This window comes from Hemitrygon akajei, chromosome 22 (assembly GCF_048418815.1).
Source record: "Hemitrygon akajei chromosome 22, sHemAka1.3, whole genome shotgun sequence".
Lineage (NCBI taxonomy): Eukaryota > Metazoa > Chordata > Chondrichthyes > Myliobatiformes > Dasyatidae > Hemitrygon > Hemitrygon akajei.
In genome coordinates this window covers 2765752-2786849 of record NC_133145.1, presented here as the reverse complement: position 1 = coordinate 2786849, position 21098 = coordinate 2765752, and the positions used below count along the sequence as shown (strand labels likewise).

General features: G+C 66.0%; 4 protein-coding genes across 4 annotated transcripts in view; 3 read left to right on the top strand and 1 right to left on the bottom strand.

The window, feature by feature from the left end:
* The window catches only part of acsf2 (acyl-CoA synthetase family member 2), a 527858-nt gene extending 527355 nt beyond the window's left edge, over window positions 1–503 (bottom strand). Inside the window, 1 exon segment of the mRNA XM_073026612.1 lies at window positions 251–503. Coding sequence (XP_072882713.1) covers window positions 251–369 — 119 coding nt within the window. The 5' untranslated portion in view covers window positions 370–503.
* On the top strand, window positions 438–11935 carry LOC140714917 (uncharacterized). The gene is made up of 4 exons (XM_073026585.1): window positions 438–635; window positions 4582–5088; window positions 9521–10095; window positions 10802–11935. Exons 1-4 carry the CDS (start codon window positions 438–440, stop codon window positions 11877–11879), a joined length of 2358 nt encoding a protein of 785 aa, XP_072882686.1. The 3' UTR covers window positions 11880–11935.
* LOC140714916 (uncharacterized) lies at window positions 11913–17173 on the top strand. Its single transcript, XM_073026584.1, has 4 exons — window positions 11913–11948; window positions 12975–14137; window positions 14991–15355; window positions 15692–17173. The coding sequence occupies exons 1-4, from the start codon at window positions 11913–11915 to the stop codon at window positions 16735–16737; spliced, it is 2610 nt and encodes an 869-aa protein (XP_072882685.1). The 3' UTR covers window positions 16738–17173.
* LOC140714915 (uncharacterized) lies at window positions 17151–19299 on the top strand. The gene is made up of 2 exons (XM_073026583.1): window positions 17151–18545; window positions 19202–19299. Exon 1 carries the CDS (start codon window positions 17151–17153, stop codon window positions 18498–18500), a length of 1350 nt encoding a protein of 449 aa, XP_072882684.1. The 3' UTR covers window positions 18501–18545; window positions 19202–19299.
* Window positions 19300–21098: the final 1799 nt, after the last annotated feature.

Genomic DNA, 21098 nt, shown 5'->3' with positions numbered 1-21098 from the left:
CTTGGATGCTGCGATCACATACAGGGAAAGCAGCTCGACAATAAGGGAAAACTGGGGATGCAGACTTTCTTAACGCAGCAATAATCCTGGGCTTCAGCCGCAGCGCAGCCAACCGGCAAACAGAAGTTTTTCACTAACCGGATACCTATCCCCCGAACCTGTCGATCCAGTGCTGATTTTACCACGGCTCGGGAAGTCATCCGGAGGTTCCCACCGTTGCTTGTAAAGCCCCTATCCCTGCAGCCCTCACCTGTTCATCCGGCTGCTGTCGCCGTCGCGGAGGCGTGGAGTGAGCGCGGACCCCCGGCTCCAGTTCCAGCCCCCGGCCCCCGCGCCGTACCGTGCTCCGAAGCCCCTCAGCATCGCCATGTCCCACCAGCCGTCCCGGGGCAAACCGAAGACTTAGCGTAGCTGCAGCTCCGACTGGCAACGGGTCGATGGCTCCACCCACGAGAGGCGGAGGGATGAGTTTACGCTGGAAAACACTTGCCAAAGTGCGCCCTCGTTCAGTTCCCTTCAGCAAGTCAGCCGGATCTCGTGACCGAGCCGCACTGCCCGGACTTGCGTCTCCCAACTCGTCTCAAACTTTCAGCTCCTCGATGGCGGGAGTGGGAAACTACTCAACCTCAGGCAAGGTCGGTCTAGGACTTGCAGAGAGGGCGAAGACAGGGCATTGTGTATTTAATCCTTAAATAATCTGAACATTCTCAGGTATATTGCTCGGTTAAGTATTCTTGTTCGTTTAAATCATCTTTCTCAATCGTTTTGCCCCAGAGGAACCCTTGAAATAATTTTCAGGTCTCAGGGAAACCCTGCGTAAAAATTACTGTATCTACAGCTCGCGAAAGATACAGCGTGACCTGTAAATTGCAGATGTAATAATCCGAAAAATAATACTGAATGCTCCTTTGAGTAGAGAAGGAATTTTAGCCAACCTTTCTTGAAAAAAAATCAGGTAGTTGAGTTTGTCCTATCTTTCTTGAAGTTCATTTCCCTTTCATACAGTTTAGAAACTCATCAGTTAACCATAATAAATGTAGGCTTGTAGCGGTCTGCTACACGCAGCGCTAAAATAACGACACGGAGTCGGTAAACTGCAATTCGAACTTCACAGCCTTGCTTTAAAGCCTCCCTCATCCCGCCCTCCCCGGGCGCGGATGCTCTAAGGGACACGTACTCACAAACCCCCGCAGGCTTTTTCCCTTTGTTGCGGACCTGGCCTTCGTACCTGCGCGCTGGCTAATTGTGAGCGGTTCGAGTGCGCTAGGAAGTGGGTCGCCACAGGCTTTCAATTCGACTCGAGCTTCTGATGCCCGGCCTCACTCTCAAGCCCAAACAGTGCAAATATTTCAACAACTCCTTTTGCAAAATGATTTTTCCAAAGATTCAGTTGTCTGTTAAATCCAGGAATGTTGTCACTAAAGTCGAAACATTTTCTCCAGGTGGTCAGCGTCTGGATCAGGGATCAGAGTCTGGAGTTTACGATAGGGGGTCTGGATTGTGGGTCAGGATCGCGATTGTGGGTGTGGGTCGGGGCGTCTGGACAGGAGGTCCTGAGAGCGGGTCGGGGCGTCTGGACAGAACGTCCGGAGGTCTGGAGAGCGGGTCGGGGCGTCTCGACAGGACGTCCGGAGATCTGGAGAGCGGGTCGGGGCGTCTGGACAGAACGTCCGGAGGTCTGGAGTGCGGGTCAGGGAGCCTGGACAGAACGTCAGGAGGTCCGGAGAGCGGGTCGAGGCGTCTGGACAGAACATCCGGTGGTCTGGAGAGCGGGTCGGGGCGTCTGGACAGAACGTCCAGAGGTCTGGAGAGCGGGTCGGGGAGCCTGGACAGAACGTCAGGAGGTCTGGAGAGCGGGTCGGGGCGTCTGGACAGGACGTCCGGAGGTCTGGAGAGCGGGTCGGGGCGTCTGGACAGGACGTCCGGAGGTCTGGAGAGCGGGTCGGGGCGTCTGGACAGAACGTCCGGAGATCTGGAGAGCGGGTCGGGGAGCCTGGACAGAACGTCCGGAGATCTGGTGAGCGGGTCGGGGAGCCTGGACAGAACGTCCGGAGGTCTGGAGAGCGGGTCGGGGCGTCTGGACAGGAAGTCCGGAGGTCAGGAGAGCGGGTCGGGGCGTCAGGACAGAACGTCAGGAGGTCCTGAGAGCGGGTCGGGGCGTCTGGACAGAACATCAGGAGGTCTGGAGAGGGGGTCGGGACGTCTGGACAGGACGTCAGGAGGTCTGGAGAGCAGGTCGGGGAGCCTGGACAGAACGTCAGGAGGTCTGGAGAGCGGGTCGGGGCGTCTGGACAGAACGTCAGGAGGTCTGGAGAGCGGGTCGGGGCATCTGGACAGGACGTCAGGAGGTCTGGAGAGCAGGTCGGGGAGCCTGGACAGAACGTCAGGAGGTCTGGAGAGCGGGTCGGGGCGTCTGGACAGAACGTCCGGAGGTCTGGAGAGCGGGTCGGGGCATCTGGACAGGACGTCCGGAGGTCTGGAGAGCGGGTCGGGGCGTCTGGACAGGAGGTCTGGAGAGCAGGTCGGGGAGCCTGGACAGAACATCAGGAGGTCCGGGGAGCGGGTCGAGGCGTCTGGACAGAACATCCGGTGGTCTGGAGAGCGGGTCGGGGCGTCTGGACAGAACATCAGGAGGTCTGGAGAGCGGGTCGGGGCATCTGGCCAGAACGTCAGGAGGTCTGGAGAGCGGGTCGGGGAGCCTGGACAGAACGTCAGGAGGTCTGGAGAGCGGGTCGGGGCGACTGGACAGAACGTCCGGAGGTCTGGAGAGCGGGTCGGGGCGTCTGGACAGGACGTCCGGAGGTCTGGAGAGCGGGTTGGGGCGTCTGGACAGAACGTCAGGAGGTCTGGAGAGCGGGTCGGGGCGCATGGACAGAACGTCCGGAGATCTGGAGAGCGGGTCGGGGAGCCAGGACAGAACATCAGGAGGTCCGGGGAGCGGGTCGAGGCGTCTGGACAGATCATCCGGTGGTCTGAAGAGCGGGTCGGGGCGTCTGGACAGAACGTCAGGAGGTCTGGAGAGCGGGTCGGGGCATCTGGACAGAACGTCAGGAGGTCTGGAGAGCGGGTCGGGGAGCCTGGACAGAACGTCAGGAGGTCTGGAGAGCGGGTCGGGGCGACTGGACAGAACGTCCGGAGGTCTGGAGAGCGGGTCGGGGAGCCTGGACAGGAGGTCTGGAGAGCGGGTCGGGGAGCCTGGAAAGAACGTCAGGAGGTCTGGAGAGCGGGTCGGGGCGTCTGGACAGGACGTCCGGAGGTCTGGAGAGCGGGTTGGGGCGTCTGGACAGAACGTCAGGAGGTCTGGAGAGCGGGTCGGGGCGCATGGACAGAACGTCCGGAGATCTGGAGAGCGGGTCGGGGAGCCAGGACAGAACATCAGGAGGTCCGGGGAGCGGGTCGAGGCGTCTGGACAGATCATCCGGTGGTCTGGAGAGCGGGTCGGGGCGTCTGGACAGAACGTCAGGAGGTCTGGAGAGCGGGTCGGGGCATCTGGACAGAACGTCAGGAGGTCTGGAGAGCGGGTCGGGGAGCCTGGACAGAACGTCAGGAGGTCTGGAGAGCGGGTCGGGGCGACTGGACAGAACGTCCGGAGGTCTGGAGAGCGGGTCGGGGAGCCTGGACAGGAGGTCTGGAGAGCGGGTCGGGGAGCCTGGAAAGAACGTCAGGAGGTCTGGAGAGCGGGTCGGGGCGTCTGGACAGGACGTCCGGTGGTCTGGAGAGCGAGTCGGGGCGTCTGGACAGAACGTCCGGAGGTCTGGAGAGCGGGTCAGGGAGCCTGGACAGAACGTCAGGAGGTCTGGAGAGCGGGTCGGGGAGCCTGGACAGAACGTCAGGAAGTCTGGAGAGCGGGTCGGGGCGTCTGGACAGAACGTCCGGAGGTCTGGAGAGCGGGTCGGGGAGCCTGGACAGAACGTCAGGAAGTCTGGAGAGCGGGTCGGGGCGTCTGGACAGAACGTCCGGAGGTCTGGAGAGCGGGTCGGGGAGCCTGGACAGAACGTCAGGAGGTCTGGAGAGCGGGTCGGGGCATCTGGACAGGACGTCCGGAGGTCTGGAGAGCGGGTCGGGGCATCTGGACAGAACGTCAGGCGGTCTGGAGAGCGGGTCGGGGCATCTGGACAGAACGTCAGGAGGTCTGGAGAGCGGGTCGGGGAGCCTGGACAGAACGTCAGGAGGTCTGGAGAGCGGGTCGGGGCGTCTGGACAGAACGTCAGGAGGTCTGGAGAGCGGGTCGGGGCGTCTGGACAGAACGTCCGGAGGTCTGGAGAGAGGGTCGGGGCGTCTGGACAGAACGTCCGGAGGTCTGGAGAGCGGGTCGGGGAGCCTGGACAGAACGTCCGGAGGTCTGGAGAGCGGGTCGGGGAGCCTGGACAGAACGTCAGGAGGTCTGGAGAGCAGGTCGAGGCGACTGGACAGGACATCCGGAGATCTGGAGAGCGGGTCGGGGCATCTGGACAGAACGTCAGGAGGTCTGGAGAGCGGGTCGGGGCATCTGGACAGAACGTCAGGAGGTCTGGAGAGCGGGTCGGGGCGTCTGGACAGGACGTCCGGAGGTCTGGAGAGCGGGTCGGGGCGTCTGGACAGGACGTCCGGAGGTCTGGAGAGAGGGTCGGGGCGTCTGAACAGAACGTCCGGAGGTCTGGAGAGAGGGTCGGGGAGCCTGGACAGAACGTCCGGAGGTCTGGAGAGCGGGTCGGGGCGTCTGAACAGAACATCCGGAGGTCTGGAGAGAGGGTCGGGGCGTCTGGTCAGAACGTCCGGAGATCTGGAGAGCGGGTCGGGGCGTCTGGACAGGACGTCCGGAGGTCTAGAGCGAGGGTCGGGGTGTCTGGAGAGCGGGTCGGAGCGTCTGAACAGAACGTCCGGAGGTCTGGAGAGCGGGTCGAGGCGTCTGGACAGGACATCCGGAGATCTGGAGAGCGGGTCGGGGAGCCTGGACAGAACGTCAGGAGGTCTGGAGAGCAGGTCGAGGCGACTGGACAGGACATCCGGAGATCTGGAGAGCGGGTCGGGGCATCTGGACAGAACGTCAGGAGGTCTGGAGAGCGGGTCGGGGCATCTGGACAGAACGTCAGGAGGTCTGGAGAGCGGGTCGGGGCGTCTGGACAGGACGTCCGGAGGTCTGGAGAGCGGGTCGGGGCGTCTGGACAGGACGTCCGGAGGTCTGGAGAGAGGGTCGGGGCGTCTGAACAGAACGTCCGGAGGTCTGGAGAGAGGGTCGGGGAGCCTGGACAGAACGTCCGGAGGTCTGGAGAGCGGGTCGGGGCGTCTGAACAGAACATCCGGAGGTCTGGAGAGAGGGTCGGGGCGTCTGGTCAGAACGTCCGGAGATCTGGAGAGCGGGTCGGGGCGTCTGGACAGGACGTCCGGAGGTCTAGAGCGAGGGTCGGGGTGTCTGGAGAGCGGGTCGGAGCGTCTGAACAGAACGTCCGGAGGTCTGGAGAGCGGGTCGAGGCGTCTGGACAGAACGTCCGATGGTCTGGAAAGAGGGTCGAACCGTCTGGTCAGAACGTCCGGAGATCTGGAGAGCGGGTCGGGGCGTCTGGACAGAACGTCCGGAGGTCTGGAGCGCGGGTCGGGGCGTCTGGACAGGACGTCAGGAGGTCCTGAGAGCGGGTTGGGGCATCTGGACAGGACGTCCGGACGTCTGGAGCGAGGGTCGGGGCGTCTGGGCAGGACGTTAGGAGCTACTGAGAGCAGGTAGGGGCGTCTGGACAGAACGTCCGGAGGTCTGGAGAGCGGGTCTGGGCGTCTGGACAGAACGTCCGGAGGTCTGGAGAGCGGGTCGGGGCATCTGGACAGAACGTCCGGAGATCTGGAGAGCGGGTCGGGGCGTCTGGACAGAACGTCCGGAGGTCCGGAGAGCGGGTCGGGGCGTCTGGACAGAACGTCCGGAGGTCTGGAGAGCGGGTCGGGGCGTCTGGACAGAACGTCCGGAGGTCTGGAGAGCGGGTCGGGGCGTCTGGTCAGAACGTCCGGATGTCTGGAGAGCGGGTCGGGGCGTCTGGACAGAACGTCCGGAGGTCTGGACAGCGGGTCCGGGCGTCTGTACAGAACGTCCGGAGGTCTGGAGAGCTGGTCGGGTCGTCTGGACAGAACGTCCGGAGGTCTGGAGAGCGGGTCTGGGCGTCTGGACAGAACGTCCGGAGGTCTGCAGAGCGCGTCGGGGCGTCTGGTCATAACGTACAGAGGTCTGGAGAGCGGGTCGGGGCGTCTGGACAGAACGTCAGGAGGTCTGGAGAGCGGGTCGGGGCGTCTGGAAAGGACGTCAGGAGGTCCTGAGAGCGGGTCGGGTCGTCTGGGCAGGAGGTCCGGAGAGCGGGTCGGGGCTTCTGGGCAGGACGTCCTGAGGTCCGGAGAGCGGGTCGGGGCGTCTGGGCAGGACGTCCGGAGGTCTGGAGAGAGGGTCGGGGCGTCTGGACAGGACGTCAGGAGGTCCTGAGAGCGGGTCGGGGCATCTGGACAGGACGTCCGGACGTCTGGAGCGAGGGTCGGGGCATCTGGGCAGGACGTTAGGAGCTACTGAGAGCAGGTAGGGGCGTCTGGACAGAACGTCCGGAGGTCTGGAGAGCAGGTCGGGGCGACTGGACAGAACGTCCGGAGATCAGGAGAGCGGGTCGGGGCGTCTGGTCAGAACGTCCGGAGGTCCGGAGAGCGGGTCAGGGCGTCTGGACAGAACGTCCGGAGGTCCGGAGAGCGTGTCGGGGCGTCTGGACAGAACGTCCGGAGGTCTGGAGAGCGGGTCGGGGCGTCTGGACAGGACGTCAAGAAGTCCTGAGAGTGGGTCGGGGCGTTTGGACAGAACGTCCGGATGTCTGGAGAGAGGGTCATGGCATCTGGACAGGACGTCCGGAGGTCTGGAGAGCGGGTCGGCGCGTCTGGACAGAACGTCCGGAGGTCTGGAGAGCGGGTCGGGGCGTCTGGAAAGGACGTCCGGATGTCTGGAGAGCGGGTCAGGGCGTCTGGACAGAACGTCCAGAGGTCTGGAGAGCGGGTCGGGGCGTCTGGACAGAACGTCCAGAGGTCTGGAGAGCGGGTCGAGGAGTTTTGACAGGACGTCAGGAGGTCCTGAGAGCTGGTCGTGGCGTCTGGACAGGACGTCCGGAGGTCCTGAGAGCGGGTCGGGGCGTCTGGGCAGGAGGTCCGGAGAGCGGGTCGGGGCGTCTGGGCAGGACGTCCGGAGGTCCGGAGAGCGGGTCGGGGCGTCTTTGCAGGACGTCCGGAGGTCTGGAGAGCGGGTCGGGGCGTCTGGAAAGGACGTCCGGAGGTCCGGAGAGCGGGTCGGGGCGTCTGGACAGGACGTAAGGAGGTCCTGAGAGCGGGTCGGGGCGTCTGGACAGGACGTCCGGACGTCTGGAGCGAGGGTCGGGGCGTCTGGGCAGGACGTTAGGAGCTCCTGAGAGCAGGTTGGGGCGTCTGGACAGGACGTCCGGAGGGCTGGAGAGCGGGTCGGGGAGCCTGGACAGAACGTCCGGAGGTCTGGAGAGCAGGTCGGGGCGACTGGACAGAACGTCTGGAGATCAGGAGAGCGGGTCAGGGCGTCTGGACAGAACGTCCAGAGGGCTGGAGAGCGGGTCGGGGAGCCTGGACAGAACGTCCGGAGGTCTGGAGAGCGGGTCGGGGCGTCTGGACAGAACGTCCGGAGGTCTGGAGAGCGGGTCGGGGCGACTGGACAGAACGTCCGGAGGTCTGGAGAGCGGGTCGGGGCGTCTGGACAGAACGTCCGGAGGTCTGGAGAGCGAGTCGGGGCGTCTGGACAGAACGTCCAGACGTCTGGAGCGCGGGTCGAGGCGTCTGGACAGGACGTCAGGAGGTCCTGAGAGCGGGTCGTGGCGTCTGGACAGGACGTCCGGAGGTCCTGAGAGCGGGTCGGGGTGTCTGGGCAGGAGGTCCGGAGAGCGGGTCGGGGCGTCTGGGCAGGACGTCCGGAGGTCCGGAGAGCGGTTCGGGGCGTCTGGAAAGGAATTCCGGAGGTCCGGAGAGCGGGTCGGGGCGTCTGGAAAGGACGTCCGGAGATCTGGAGAGCGGGTCGGGGAGCCTGGACAGAACGTCCGGAGGTCTGGAGAGCGGGTCGGGGCGACTGGACAGAACGTCCGGAGATCTGGAGAGCGGGTCGGGGCGTCTGGACAGAACGTCCGGAGGTCTGGAGAGCAGGTCGGGGCGACTGGACAGAACGTCCGGAGATCTGGAGAGCGGGTCGGGGCGTCTGAACAGAACATCCGGAGGTCTGGAGAGAGGGTCGGGGCGTCTGGTCAGAACGTCCGGAGATCTGGAGAGCGGGTCGGGGCGTCTGGACAGGACGTCCGGAGGTCTAGAGCGAGGGTCGGGGTGTCTGGAGAGCGCGTCGGAGCGTCTGAACAGAACGTCCGGAGGTCTGGAGAGCGGGTCGAGGCGTCTGGACAGAACGTCCGGAGTTCTGGAAAGAGGTTCGAAGCGTCTGGTCAGAACGTCCGGAGGTCTGGAGAGCGGGTCGGGGCGTCTGGACAGAACGTCCAGACGTCTGGAGCGCGGGTCGAGGCGTCTGGACAGGACGTCAGGAGGTCCTGAGAGCGGGTCGTGGCGTCTGGACAGGACGTCCGGAGGTCCTGAGAGCGGGTCGGGGTGTCTGGGCAGAACGTCCGGAGGTCTGGAGAGCGGGTCGGGGCGTCTGGTCATAACGTCCGGAGGTCTGGAGAGCGGGTCAGGGCGTCTGGACAGAACGTCCGGAGGTCTGGAGAGCGTGTCGGGGCGTCTGGAAAGGACGTCCGGAGGTCTGGAGAGCGGGTCGGGGCATCTGGGCAGGACGTTAGGAGCTCCTGAGAGCAGGTCAAGGCGTCTGGACAGGACGTCCGGATGTCTGGAGAGCGGGTCGGGGCGTCTGGGCAGGACGTTAGGAGCTCCTGAGAGCAGGTCGGGGTGTCTGGACAGAACGCCCAGAGGTCTGGAGAGCGGGTCAGGGCGTCTGGACAGGACGTCCGGAGGTCTGGAGCGAGGGTCGGGTGTCTGGAGAGCGGGTCGGAGCGTCTGGACAGAACGTACGGAGGTCTGGAGAGCGGGTCGGGGCATCTGGACAGAACGTCCGGAGGTCTGGAGAGCGGGTCGGGGTGCCTGGACAGAACGTCAGGAGGTCTGGAGAGCAGGTCGGGGCGTCTGGACAGAACGTCCGGAGATCTGGAGAGCGGGTCGGGGCGTCTGGACAGAACGTCCGGAGGTCTGGAGAGCAGGTCGGGGCGACTGGACAGAACGTCCGGTGATCAGGAGAGCGTGTCGGGGCGTCTGGACAGAACGTCCGGAGGTCCAGAGAGCGGGTCGGGGCGTCTGGGCAGAACGTCCGGAGGTCCGGAGAGCGGGTCGGGGCGTCTGGTCAGAACGTCCGGAGGTCCGGAGAGCGGGTCGGGGCGTCTGGACAGAACGTCCGGAGGTCTGGAGAGAGGGTCATGGCATCTGGACAGGACGTCCGGAGGTCTGGAGAGCGGGTCGGCGCGTCTGGACAAAACGTCCGGAGGTCTGGAGAGCGGGACGAGGCGTCTGGATAGGACGTTAGGAGCACCTGAGAGCAGGTCGGGGCGTCTGGACAGAAGGTCCGGAGGTCTGGAGAGCGGGTCGGGGCGTCTGGGCAGGAGGTCCGGAGAGCGGGTCGGGGCGTCTGGAAAGGACGTCCGGATGTCTGGAGAGCGGGTCGGGGCGTCTGGACAGGACGTCAAGAAGTCCTGAGAGTGGGTCGGGGCGTTTGGACAGAACGTCCGGATGTCTGGAGAGAGGGTCATGGCATCTGGACAGGACGTCCGGAGGTCTGGAGAGCGGGTCGGCGCGTCTGGACAGAACGTCCGTAGGTCTGGAGAGCGGGTCGGGGCGTCTGGAAAGGACGTCCGGATGTCTGGAGAGAGGGTCAGGGCGTCTGGACAGAACGTCCAGAGGTCTGGAGAGCGGGTCGGGGCGTCTGGACAGAACGTCCAGAGGTCTGGAGAGCGGGTCGAGGCGTTTTGACAGGACGTCAGGAGGTCCTGAGAGCTGGTCGTGGCGTCTGGACAGGACGTCCGGAGGTCCTGAGAGCGGGTCGGGGCGTCTGGGCAGGAGGTCCGGAGAGCGGGTCGGGGCGTCTGGGCAGGACGTCCGGAGGTCCGGAGAGCAGGTCGGGGCGTCTTTGCAGGACGTCCGGAGGTCTGGAGAGCGGGTCGGGGCGTCTGGAAAGGACGTCCGGAGGTCCGGAGAGCGGGTCGGGGCGTCTGGACAGGACGTCAGGAGGTCCTGAGAGCGGGTCGGGGCGTCTGGACAGGACGTCCGGACGTCTGGAGCGAGGGTCGGGGCGTCTGGGCAGGACGTTAGGAGCTCCTGAGAGCAGGTTGGGGCGTCTGGACAGGACGTCCGGAGGGCTGGAGAGCGGGTCGGGGAGCCTGGACAGAACGTCCGGAGGTCTGGAGAGCAGGTCGGGCAGACTGGACAGAACGTCTGGAGATCAGGAGAGCGGGTCAGGGCGTCTGGACAGAACGTCCAGAGGGCTGGAGAGCGGGTCGGGGAGCCTGGACAGAACGTCCGGAGGTCTGGAGAGCGGGTCGGGGCGTCTGGACAGAACGTCCGGAGGTCTGGAGAGCGGGTCGGGGCGACTGGACAGAACGTCCGGAGGTCTGGAGAGCGGGTCGGGGCGTCTGGAAAGAACGTCCGGAGGTCTGGAGAGCGAGTCGGGGCGTCTGGACAGAACGTCCAGACGTCTGGAGCGCGGGTCGAGGCGTCTGGACAGGACGTCAGGAGGTCCTGAGAGCGGGTCGTGGCGTCTGGACAGGACGTCCGGAGGTCCTGAGAGCGGGTCGGGGTGTCTGGGCAGGAGGTCCGGAGAGCGGGTCGGGGCGTCTGGGCAGGACGTCCGGAGGTCCGGAGAGCGGTTCGGGGCGTCTGGAAAGGAATTCCGGAGGTCCGGAGAGCGGGTCGGGGCGTCTGGAAAGGACGTCCGGAGATCTGGAGAGCGGGTCGGGGAGCCTGGACAGAACGTCCGGAGGGCTGGAGAGCGGGTCGGGGAGCCTGGACAGAACGTCCGGAGGTCTGGAGAGCGGGTCGGGGAGCCTGGACAGAACGTCCGGAGGTCTGGAGAGCGGGTCGGGGCGACTGGACAGAACGTCCGGAGATCTGGAGAGCGGGTCGGGGCGTCTGGACAGAACGTCCGGAGGTCTGGAGAGCAGGTCGGGGCGACTGGACAGAACGTCCGGAGGTCTGGAGAGCGGGTCGGGGCGTCTGAACAGAACATCCGGAGGTCTGGAGAGAGGGTCGGGGCGTCTGGTCAGAACGTCCGGAGATCTGGAGAGCGGGTCGGGGCGTCTGGACAGGACGTCCGGAGGTCTAGAGCGAGGGTCGGGGTGTCTGGAGAGCGCGTCGGAGCGTCTGAACAGAACGTCCGGAGGTCTGGAGAGCGGGTCGAGGCGTCTGGACAGAACGTCCGGAGTTCTGGAAAGAGGGTCGAAGCGTCTGATCAGAACGTCCGGAGGTCTGGAGAGCGGGTCGGGGCGTCTGGACAGAACGTCCGGAGGTCTGGAGAGTGGGTCGGGGCGTCTGGACAGAACATCCGGAGGTCTGGAGAGCGGGTCGGGGTGTCTGGACAGAACGTCCGGAGGTCTGGAGCGCGGGTCGGGGCATCTGGACAGAACGTCCGGAGGTCTGGAGAGCGGGTCGGGGCGTCTGGTCATAACGTCCGGAGGTCTGGAGAGCGGGTCAGGGCGTCTGGACAGAACGTCCGGAGGTCTGGAGAGCGTGTCGGGGCGTCTGGAAAGGACGTCCGGAGGTCTGGAGAGCGGGTCGGGGCATCTGGACAGGACGTCAGGAGGTCCTGGGAGCGGGTCGGGGCGTCTGGACAGGACGTCCGGATGTCTGGAGAGCGGGTCGGGGCGTCTGGGCAGGACGTTAGGAGCTCCTGAGAGCAGGTCAAGGCGTCTGGACAGGACATCCGGATGTCTGGAGAGCGGGTCGGGGCGTCTGGGCAGGACGTTAGGAGCTCCTGAGAGCAGGTCGGGGCGTCTGGACAGAACGCCCGGAGGTCTGGAGAGCGGGTCAGGGCGTCTGGACAGGACGTCCGGAGGTCTGGAGCGAGGGTCAGGGTGTCTGGAGAGCGGGTCGGGGCGTCTGGAAAGGACGTCCGGATGTCTGGAGAGAGGGTCAGGGCGTCTGGACAGAACGTCCAGAGGTCTGGAGAGCGGGTCGGGGCGTCTGGACAGAACGTCCAGAGGTCTGGAGAGCGGGTCGAGGCGTTTTGACAGGACGTCAGGAGGTCCTGAGAGCTGGTCGTGGCGTCTGGACAGGACGTCCGGAGGTCCTGAGAGCGGGTCGGGGCGTCTGAGCAGGAGGTCCGGAGAGCGGGTCGGGGCGTCTGGGCAGGACGTCCGGAGGTCCGGAGAGCGGGTCGGGGCGTCTTTGCAGGACGTCCGGAGGTCTGGAGAGCGGGTCGGGGCGTCTGGAAAGGACGTCCGGAGGTCCGGAGAGCGGGTCGGGGCGTCTGGACAGGACGTCAGGAGGTCCTGAGAGCGGGTCGGGGCGTCTGGACAGGACGTCCGGACGTCTGGAGCGAGGGTCGGGGCGTCTGGGCAGGACGTTAGGAGCTCCTGAGAGCAGGTTGGGGCGTCTGGACAGGACGTCCGGAGGGCTGGAGAGCGGGTCGGGGAGCCTGGACAGAACGTCCGGAGGTCTGGAGAGCAGGTCGGGCAGACTGGACAGAACGTCTGGAGATCAGGAGAGCGGGTCAGGGCGTCTGGACAGAACGTCCAGAGGGCTGGAGAGCGGGTCGGGGAGCCTGGACAGAACGTCCGGAGGTCTGGAGAGCGGGTCGGGGCGTCTGGACAGAACGTCCGGAGGTCTGGAGAGCGGGTCGGGGCGACTGGACAGAACGTCCGGAGGTCTGGAGAGCGGGTCGGGGCGTCTGGAAAGAACGTCCGGAGGTCTGGAGAGCGAGTCGGGGCGTCTGGACAGAACGTCCAGACGTCTGGAGCGCGGGTCGAGGCGTCTGGACAGGACGTCAGGAGGTCCTGAGAGCGGGTCGTGGCGTCTGGACAGGAAGTCCGGAGGTCCTGAGAGCGGGTCGGGGTGTCTGGGCAGGAGGTCCGGAGAGCGGGTCGGGGCGTCTGGGCAGGACGTCCGGAGGTCCGGAGAGCGGTTCGGGGCGTCTGGAAAGGAATTCCGGAGGTCCGGAGAGCGGGTCGGGGCGTCTGGAAAGGACGTCCGGAGATCTGGAGAGCGGGTCGGGGAGCCTGGACAGAACGTCCGGAGGGCTGGAGAGCGGGTCGGGGAGCCTGGACAGAACGTCCGGAGGTCTGGAGAGCGGGTCGGGGAGCCTGGACAGAACGTCCGGAGGTCTGGAGAGCGGGTCGGGGCGACTGGACAGAACGTCCGGAGATCTGGAGAGCGGGTCGGGGCGTCTGGACAGAACGTCCGGAGGTCTGGAGAGCAGGTCGGGGCGACTGGACAGAACGTCCGGAGGTCTGGAGAGCGGGTCGGGGCGTCTGAACAGAACATCCGGAGGTCTGGAGAGAGGGTCGGGGCGTCTGGTCAGAACGTCCGGAGATCTGGAGAGCGGGTCGGGGCGTCTGGACAGGACGTCCGGAGGTCTAGAGCGAGGGTCGGGGTGTCTGGAGAGCGCGTCGGAGCGTCTGAACAGAACGTCCGGAGGTCTGGAGAGCGGGTCGAGGCGTCTGGACAGAACGTCCGGAGTTCTGGAAAGAGGGTCGAAGCGTCTGATCAGAACGTCCGGAGGTCTGGAGAGCGGGTCGGGGCGTCTGGACAGAACGTCCGGAGGTCTGGAGAGTGGGTCGGGGCGTCTGGACAGAACATCCGGAGGTCTGGAGAGCGGGTCGGGGTGTCTGGACAGAACGTCCGGAGGTCTGGAGCGCGGGTCGGGGCATCTGGACAGAACGTCCGGAGGTCTGGAGAGCGGGTCGGGGCGTCTGGTCATAACGTCCGGAGGTCTGGAGAGCGGGTCAGGGCGTCTGGACAGAACGTCCGGAGGTCTGGAGAGCGTGTCGGGGCGTCTGGAAAGGACGTCCGGAGGTCTGGAGAGCGGGTCGGGGCATCTGGACAGGACGTCAGGAGGTCCTGGGAGCGGGTCGGGGCGTCTGGACAGGACGTCCGGATGTCTGGAGAGCGGGTCGGGGCGTCTGGGCAGGACGTTAGGAGCTCCTGAGAGCAGGTCAAGGCGTCTGGACAGGACATCCGGATGTCTGGAGAGCGGGTCGGGGCGTCTGGGCAGGACGTTAGGAGCTCCTGAGAGCAGGTCGGGGCGTCTGGACAGAACGCCCGGAGGTCTGGAGAGCGGGTCAGGGCGTCTGGACAGGACGTCCGGAGGTCTGGAGCGAGGATCAGGGTGTCTGGAGAGCGGGTCGGAGCGTCTGGACAGAACGTACGGAGGTCTGGAGAGCGGGTCGGGGCATCTGGACAGAACGTCCGGAGGTCTGGAGAGCGGGTCGGGGTGCCTGGACAGAACGTCAGGAGGTCTGGAGAGCAGGTCTGGGCGTCTGGACAGAACGTCCGGAGATCTGGAGAGCGGGTCGGGGCGTCTGGACAGAACGTCCGGAGGTCTGGAGAGCAGGTCGGGGCGACTGGACAGAACGTCCGGTGATCAGGAGAGCGTGTCGGGGCGTCTGGACAGAACGTCCGGAGGTCCAGAGAGCGGGTCGGGGCGTCTGGGCAGAACGTCCGGAGGTCCGGAGAGCGGGTCGGGGCGTCTGGTCAGAACGTCCGGAGGTCCGGAGAGCGGGTCGGGGCGTCTGGACAGAACGTCCGGAGGTCTGGAGAGAGGGTCATGGCATCTGGACAGGACGTCCGGAGGTCTGGAGAGCGGGTCGGCGCTTCTGGACAAAACGTCCGGAGGTCTGGGGAGCGGGACGAGGCGTCTGGATAGGACGTTAGGAGAACCTGAGAGCAGGTCGGGGCGTCTGGACAGAAGGTCCGGAGGTCTGGAGAGCGGGTCGGGGCGTCTGGGCAGGAGGTCCGGAGAGCGGGTCGGGGCGTCTGGACAGGACGTCAGGAGGTCTGGAGAGCAGGTCGGGGCGTCTGGACAGAACGTCCGGAGGTCTGGAGAGCGGGTCGGGGCGTCTGGTCAGAACGTCCGGATGTCTGGAGAGCGGGTCGGGGCGTCTGGACAGAACGTCCGGAGGTCTGGAGAGCGGGTCGGGGCGTCTGGACAGAACGTCCGGAGGTCTGGAGAGCGGGTCGGGGCGTCTGGTCAGAACGTCCGGATGTCTGGAGAGCGGGTCGGGGCGTCTGGACAGAACGTCCGGAGGTCTGGAGAGCGGGTCGGGGCGTCTGGACAGAACGTCCGGAGGTCTGGAGAGCTGGTCTGGGCGTCTGGACAGAACGTCCGGAGGTCTGGAGAGCGGGTCGGGGCGTCTGGTCATAACGTCCGGAGGTCTGGAGAGCGGGTCGGGGCGTCTGGACAGAACGTCAGTATGTCTGGAGAGCGGGTCGGGGCGTCTGGAAAGGACGTCAGGAGGTCCTGAGAGCTGGTCGTGGCGTCTGGACAGAAGGTCTGGAGGTCTGGAGAGCGGGTCGGGGCGTCTGGACAGAACGTCCGGAGGTCTGGAGCGCGGGTCGGGGCATCTGGACAGAACGTCCGGAGGTCTGGAGAGCGGGTCGGGGCGTCTGGGCAGGACGTCAGGATGTCTGGAGCGAGGGTCGGGGCGTCTGGAGTGGACATCAGGAGCTCCTGAGAGCTGGTCGTGGCGTCAGGACAGAAGGTCCGGAGGTCTGGAGAGCGGGTCGGGGCGTCTGGACAGAACGTCCGGAGGTCTGGAGAGCGGGTCGGGGCGACTGGACAGAACGTCCGGAGGTCTGGAGAGCAGGTCGGGGCGTCTGGACCGAACGTCCGGAGGTCTGGAGAGAGGGTCGGGGCGACTGGACAGAACGTCCGGAGGTCTGGAGAGAGGGTCGTGGCGTCTGGACAGGACGTCCGGAGGTCCTGAGAATGGGTCGGCGCGTCTGGGCAGGAGGTCCGGAGAGCGGGTCGGGGCGTCTGGGCAGGACGTCCGGAGGTTCGGAGAGCGGTTCGGGGCGTCTGGAAAGGACGTCCGGAGGTCCGGAGAGCGGGTCGGGGCGTCTGGAAAGGACGTCCGGAGATCTGGAGAGCGGGTCGGGGAGCCTGGACAGAACGTCCGGAGGGCTGGAGAGCGGGTCGGGGAGCCTGGACAGAACGTCCGGAGGTCTGGAGAGCGGGTCGGGGAGCCTGGACAGAACGTCCGGAGGTCTGGAGAGCGGGTCGGGGCGACTGGACAGAACGTCCGGAGGTCTGGAGAGCAGGTCGGGGCGACTGGACAGAACGTCCGGAGATCAGGAGAGCGGGTCGGGGCGTCTGGACAGAACGTCCGGAGGTCCGGAGAGCGGGTCGGGGCGTCTGGGCAGAACGTCCGGAGGTCCGGAGAGCGGGTCGGGGCGTCTGGGCAGAACGTCCGGAGGTCCGGAGAGCGGGTCGGGTCGTCTGGTCAGAACGTCCGGAGGTCCGGAGAGCGGGTCGGGGCGTCTGGACAGAACGTCCGGAGGTCCGGAGGTCCGGAGAGCGGGTCGGGGCGTCTGGACAGAATGTCCGGAGGTCTGGAGAGCGGGTCGGGGCGTCTGGACAGGACGTCAAGAGGTCCTGAGAGTGGGTCGGGGCGTTTGGACAGAACGTCCGGATGTCTGGAGAGAGGGTCATGGCATCTGGACAAACGTCGGGAGGTCTGGAGAGCGGGTCGGCGCGTCTGGAAAGGACGTCCGGAGGTCTGGAACGCGGGACGAGGCGTCTGGATAGGACGTTAGGAGCACCTGAGAGCAGGTCGGGGCGTCTGGACAGAAGGTCCGGAGGTCTGGAGAGCGGGTCGGGGCGTCTGGACAGAACGTCCGGAGGTCTGGAGAGCGGGTCGGGGCGACTGGACAGAATGTCCGGAGGTCTGGAGAGCAGGTCGGAGCGTCTGGACAGAACGTCCGGAGGTCCGGAGAGCGGGTCGGGGCGTCTGGGCAGAATGTCCGGAGGTCCGGAGAGCAGGTCGGGGCGTCTGGACAGAACGTCCGGAGGTCTGGAGAGCGGGTCGGGGCGTCTGGTCAGAACGTCCGGAGGTCCGGAGAGCGGGTCGGGGCGTCTGGACAGAACGTCCGGAGGTCTGGAGAGCGTGTCGGGGCATCTGGAAAGGACGTCCGGAGGTTTGGAGAGCGGGTCGGGGCGTCTGGACAGGATGTCCGGATGTCTGGAGCGAGGGTCGGGGCGTCTGAACAGAACATCCGGAGGTCTGGAGAGAGGGTCGGGGCGTCTGGTCAGAACGTCCGGAGATCTGGAGAGCGGGTCGGGGCGTCTGGACAGGACGTCCGGAGGTCTAGAGCGAGGGTCGGGGTGTCTGGAGAGCGCGTCGGAGCGTCTGAACAGAACGTCCGGAGGTCTGGAGAGCGGGTCGAGGCGTCTGGACAGAACGTCCGGAGTTCTGGAAAGAGGTTCGAAGCGTCTGGTCAGAACGTCCGGAGGTCTGGAGAGCGGGTCGGGGCGTCTGGACAGAACGTCCAGACGTCTGGAGCGCGGGTCGAGGCGTCTGGACAGGACGTCAGGAGGTCCTGAGAGCGGGTCGTGGCGTCTGGACAGGACGTCCGGAGGTCCTGAGAGCGGGTCGGGGTGTCTGGGCAGAACGTCCGGAGGTCTGGAGAGCGGGTCGGGGCGTCTGGTCATAACGTCCGGAGGTCTGGAGAGCGGGTCAGGGCGTCTGGACAGAACGTCCGGAGGTCTGGAGAGCGTGTCGGGGCGTCTGGAAAGGACGTCCGGAGGTCTGGAGAGCGGGTCGGGGCATCTGGGCAGGACGTTAGGAGCTCCTGAGAGCAGGTCAAGGCGTCTGGACAGGACGTCCGGATGTCTGGAGAGCGGGTCGGGGCGTCTGGGCAGGACGTTAGGAGCTCCTGAGAGCAGGTCGGGGTGTCTGGACAGAACGCCCAGAGGTCTGGAGAGCGGGTCAGGGCGTCTGGACAGGACGTCCGGAGGTCTGGAGCGAGGGTCGGGTGTCTGGAGAGCGGGTCGGAGCGTCTGGACAGAACGTACGGAGGTCTGGAGAGCGGGTCGGGGCATCTGGACAGAACGTCCGGAGGTCTGGAGAGCGGGTCGGGGTGCCTGGACAGAACGTCAGGAGGTCTGGAGAGCAGGTCGGGGCGTCTGGACAGAACGTCCGGAGATCTGGAGAGCGGGTCGGGGCGTCTGGACAGAACGTCCGGAGGTCTGGAGAGCAGGTCGGGGCGACTGGACAGAACGTCCGGTGATCAGGAGAGCGTGTCGGGGCGTCTGGACAGAACGTCCGGAGGTCCAGAGAGCGGGTCGGGGCGTCTGGGCAGAACGTCCGGAGGTCCGGAGAGCGGGTCGGGGCGTCTGGTCAGAACGTCCGGAGGTCCGGAGAGCGGGTCGGGGCGTCTGGACAGAACGTCCGGAGGTCTGGAGAGAAGGTCATGGCATCTGGACAGGACGTCCGGAGGTCTGGAGAGCGGGTCGGCGCGTCTGGACAAAACGTCCGGAGGTCTGGAGAGCGGGACGAGGCGTCTGGATAGGACGTTAGGAGCACCTGAGAGCAGGTCGGGGCGTCTGGACAGAAGGTCCGGAGGTCTGGAGAGCGGGTCGGGGCGTCTGGGCAGGAGGTCCGGAGAGCGGGTCGGGGCGTCTGGACAGGACGTCAAGAAGTCCTGAGAGTGGGTCGGGGCGTTTGGACAGAACGTCCGGATGTCTGGAGAGAGGGTCATGGCATCTGGACAGGACGTCCGGAGGTCTGGAGAGCGGGTCGGCGCGTCTGGACAGAACGTCCGTAGGTCTGGAGAGCGGGTCGGGGCGTCTGGAAAGGACGTCCGGATGTCTGGAGAGAGGGTCAGGGCGTCTGGACAGAACGTCCAGAGGTCTGGAGAGCGGGTCGGGGCGTCTGGACAGAACGTCCAGAGGTCTGGAGAGCGGGTCGAGGCGTCTGGACAGGACGTCAGGAGGTCCTGAGAGCTGGTCGTGGCGTCTGGACAGGACGTCCGGAGGTCCTGAGAGCGGGTCGGGGCGTCTGGGCAGGAGGTCCGGAGAGCGGGTCGGGGCGTCTGGGCAGGACGTCCGGAGGTCCGGAGAGCGGGTCGGGGAGCCTGGACAGAACGTCCGGAGGTCTGGAGAGCAGGTCGGGCAGACTGGACAGAACGTCTGGAGATCAGGAGAGCGGGTCAGGGCGTCTGGACAGAACGTCCAGAGGGCTGGAGAGCGGGTCGGGGAGCCTGGACAGAACGTCCGGAGGTCTGGAGAGCGGGTCGGGGCGTCTGGACAGAACGTCCGGAGGTCTGGAGAGCGGGTCGGGGCGACTGGACAGAACGTCCGGAGGTCTGGAGAGCGGGTCGGGGCGTCTGGAAAGAACGTCCGGAGGTCTGGAGAGCGAGTCGGGGCGTCTGGACAGAACGTCCAGACGTCTGGAGCGCGGGTCGAGGCGTCTGGACAGGACGTCAGGAGGTCCTGAGAGCGGGTCGTGGCGTCTGGACAGGACGTCCGGAGGTCCTGAGAGCGGGTCGGGGTGTCTGGGCAGGAGGTCCGGAGAGCGGGTCGGGGCGTCTGGGCAGGACGTCCGGAGGTCCGGAGAGCGGTTCGGGGCGTCTGGAAAGGAATTCCGGAGGTCCGGAGAGCGGGTCGGGGCGTCTGGAAAGGACGTCCGGAGATCTGGAGAGCGGGTCGGGGAGCCTGGACAGAACGTCCGGAGGGCTGGAGAGCGGGTCGGGGAGCCTGGACAGAACGTCCGGAGGTCTGGAGAGCGGGTCGGGGAGCCTGGACAGAACGTCCGGAGGTCTGGAGAGCGGGTCGGGGCGACTGGACAGAACGTCCGGAGATCTGGAGAGCGGGTCGGGGCGTCTGGACAGAACGTCCGGAGGTCTGGAGAGCAGGTCGGGGCGACTGGACAGAACGTCCGGAGGTCTGGAGAGCGGGTCGGGGCGTCTGAACAGAACATCCGGAGGTCTGGAGAGAGGGTCGGGGCGTCTGGTCAGAACGTCCGGAGATCTGGAGAGCGGGTCGGGGCGTCTGGACAGGACGTCCGGAGGTCTAGAGCGAGGGTCGGGGTGTCTGGAGAGCGCGTCGGAGCGTCTGAACAGAACGTCCGGAGGTCTGGAGAGCGGGTCGAGGCGTCTGGACAGAACGTCCGGAGTTCTGGAAAGAGGGTCGAAGCGTCTGATCAGAACGTCCGGAGGTCTGGAGAGCGGGTCGGGGCGTCTGGACAGAACGTCCGGAGGTCTGGAGAGTGGGTCGGGGCGTCTGGACAGAACATCCGGAGGTCTGGAGAGCGGGTCGGGGTGTCTGGACAGAACGTCCGGAGGTCTGGAGCGCGGGTCGGGGCATCTGGACAGAACGTCCGGAGGTCTGGAGAGCGGGTCGGGGCGTCTGGTCATAACGTCCGGAGGTCTGGAGAGCGGGTCAGGGCGTCTGGACAGAACGTCCGGAGGTCTGGAGAGCGTGTCGGGGCGTCTGGAAAGGACGTCCGGAGGTCTGGAGAGCGGGTCGGGGCATCTGGACAGGACGTCAGGAGGTCCTGGGAGCGGGTCGGGGCGTCTGGACAGGACGTCCGGATGTCTGGAGAGCTGGTCGGGGCGTCTGGGCAGGACGTTAGGAGCTCCTGAGAGCAGGTCAAGGCGTCTGGACAGGACATCCGGATGTCTGGAGAGCGGGTCGGGGCGTCTGGGCAGGACGTTAGGAGCTCCTGAGAGCAGGTCGGGGCGTCTGGACAGAACGCCCGGAGGTCTGGAGAGCGGGTCAGGGCGTCTGGACAGGACGTCCGGAGGTCTGGAGCGAGGGTCAGGGTGTCTGGAGAGCGGGTCGGAGCGTCTGGACAGAACGTACGGAGGTCTGGAGAGCGGGTCGGGGCATCTGGACAGAACGTCCGGAGGTCTGGAGAGCGGGTCGGGGTGCCTGACAAAACGTCAGGAGGTCTGGAGAGCAGGTCTGGGCGTCTGGACAGAACGTCCGGAGATCTGGAGAGCGGGTCGGGGCGTCTGGACAGAACGTCCGGAGGTCTGGAGAGCAGGTCGGGGCGACTGGACAGAACGTCCGGTGATCAGGAGAGCGTGTCGGGGCGTCTGGACAGAACGTCCGGAGGTCCAGAGAGCGGGTCGGGGCGTCTGGGCAGAACGTCCGGAGGTCCGGAGAGCGGGTC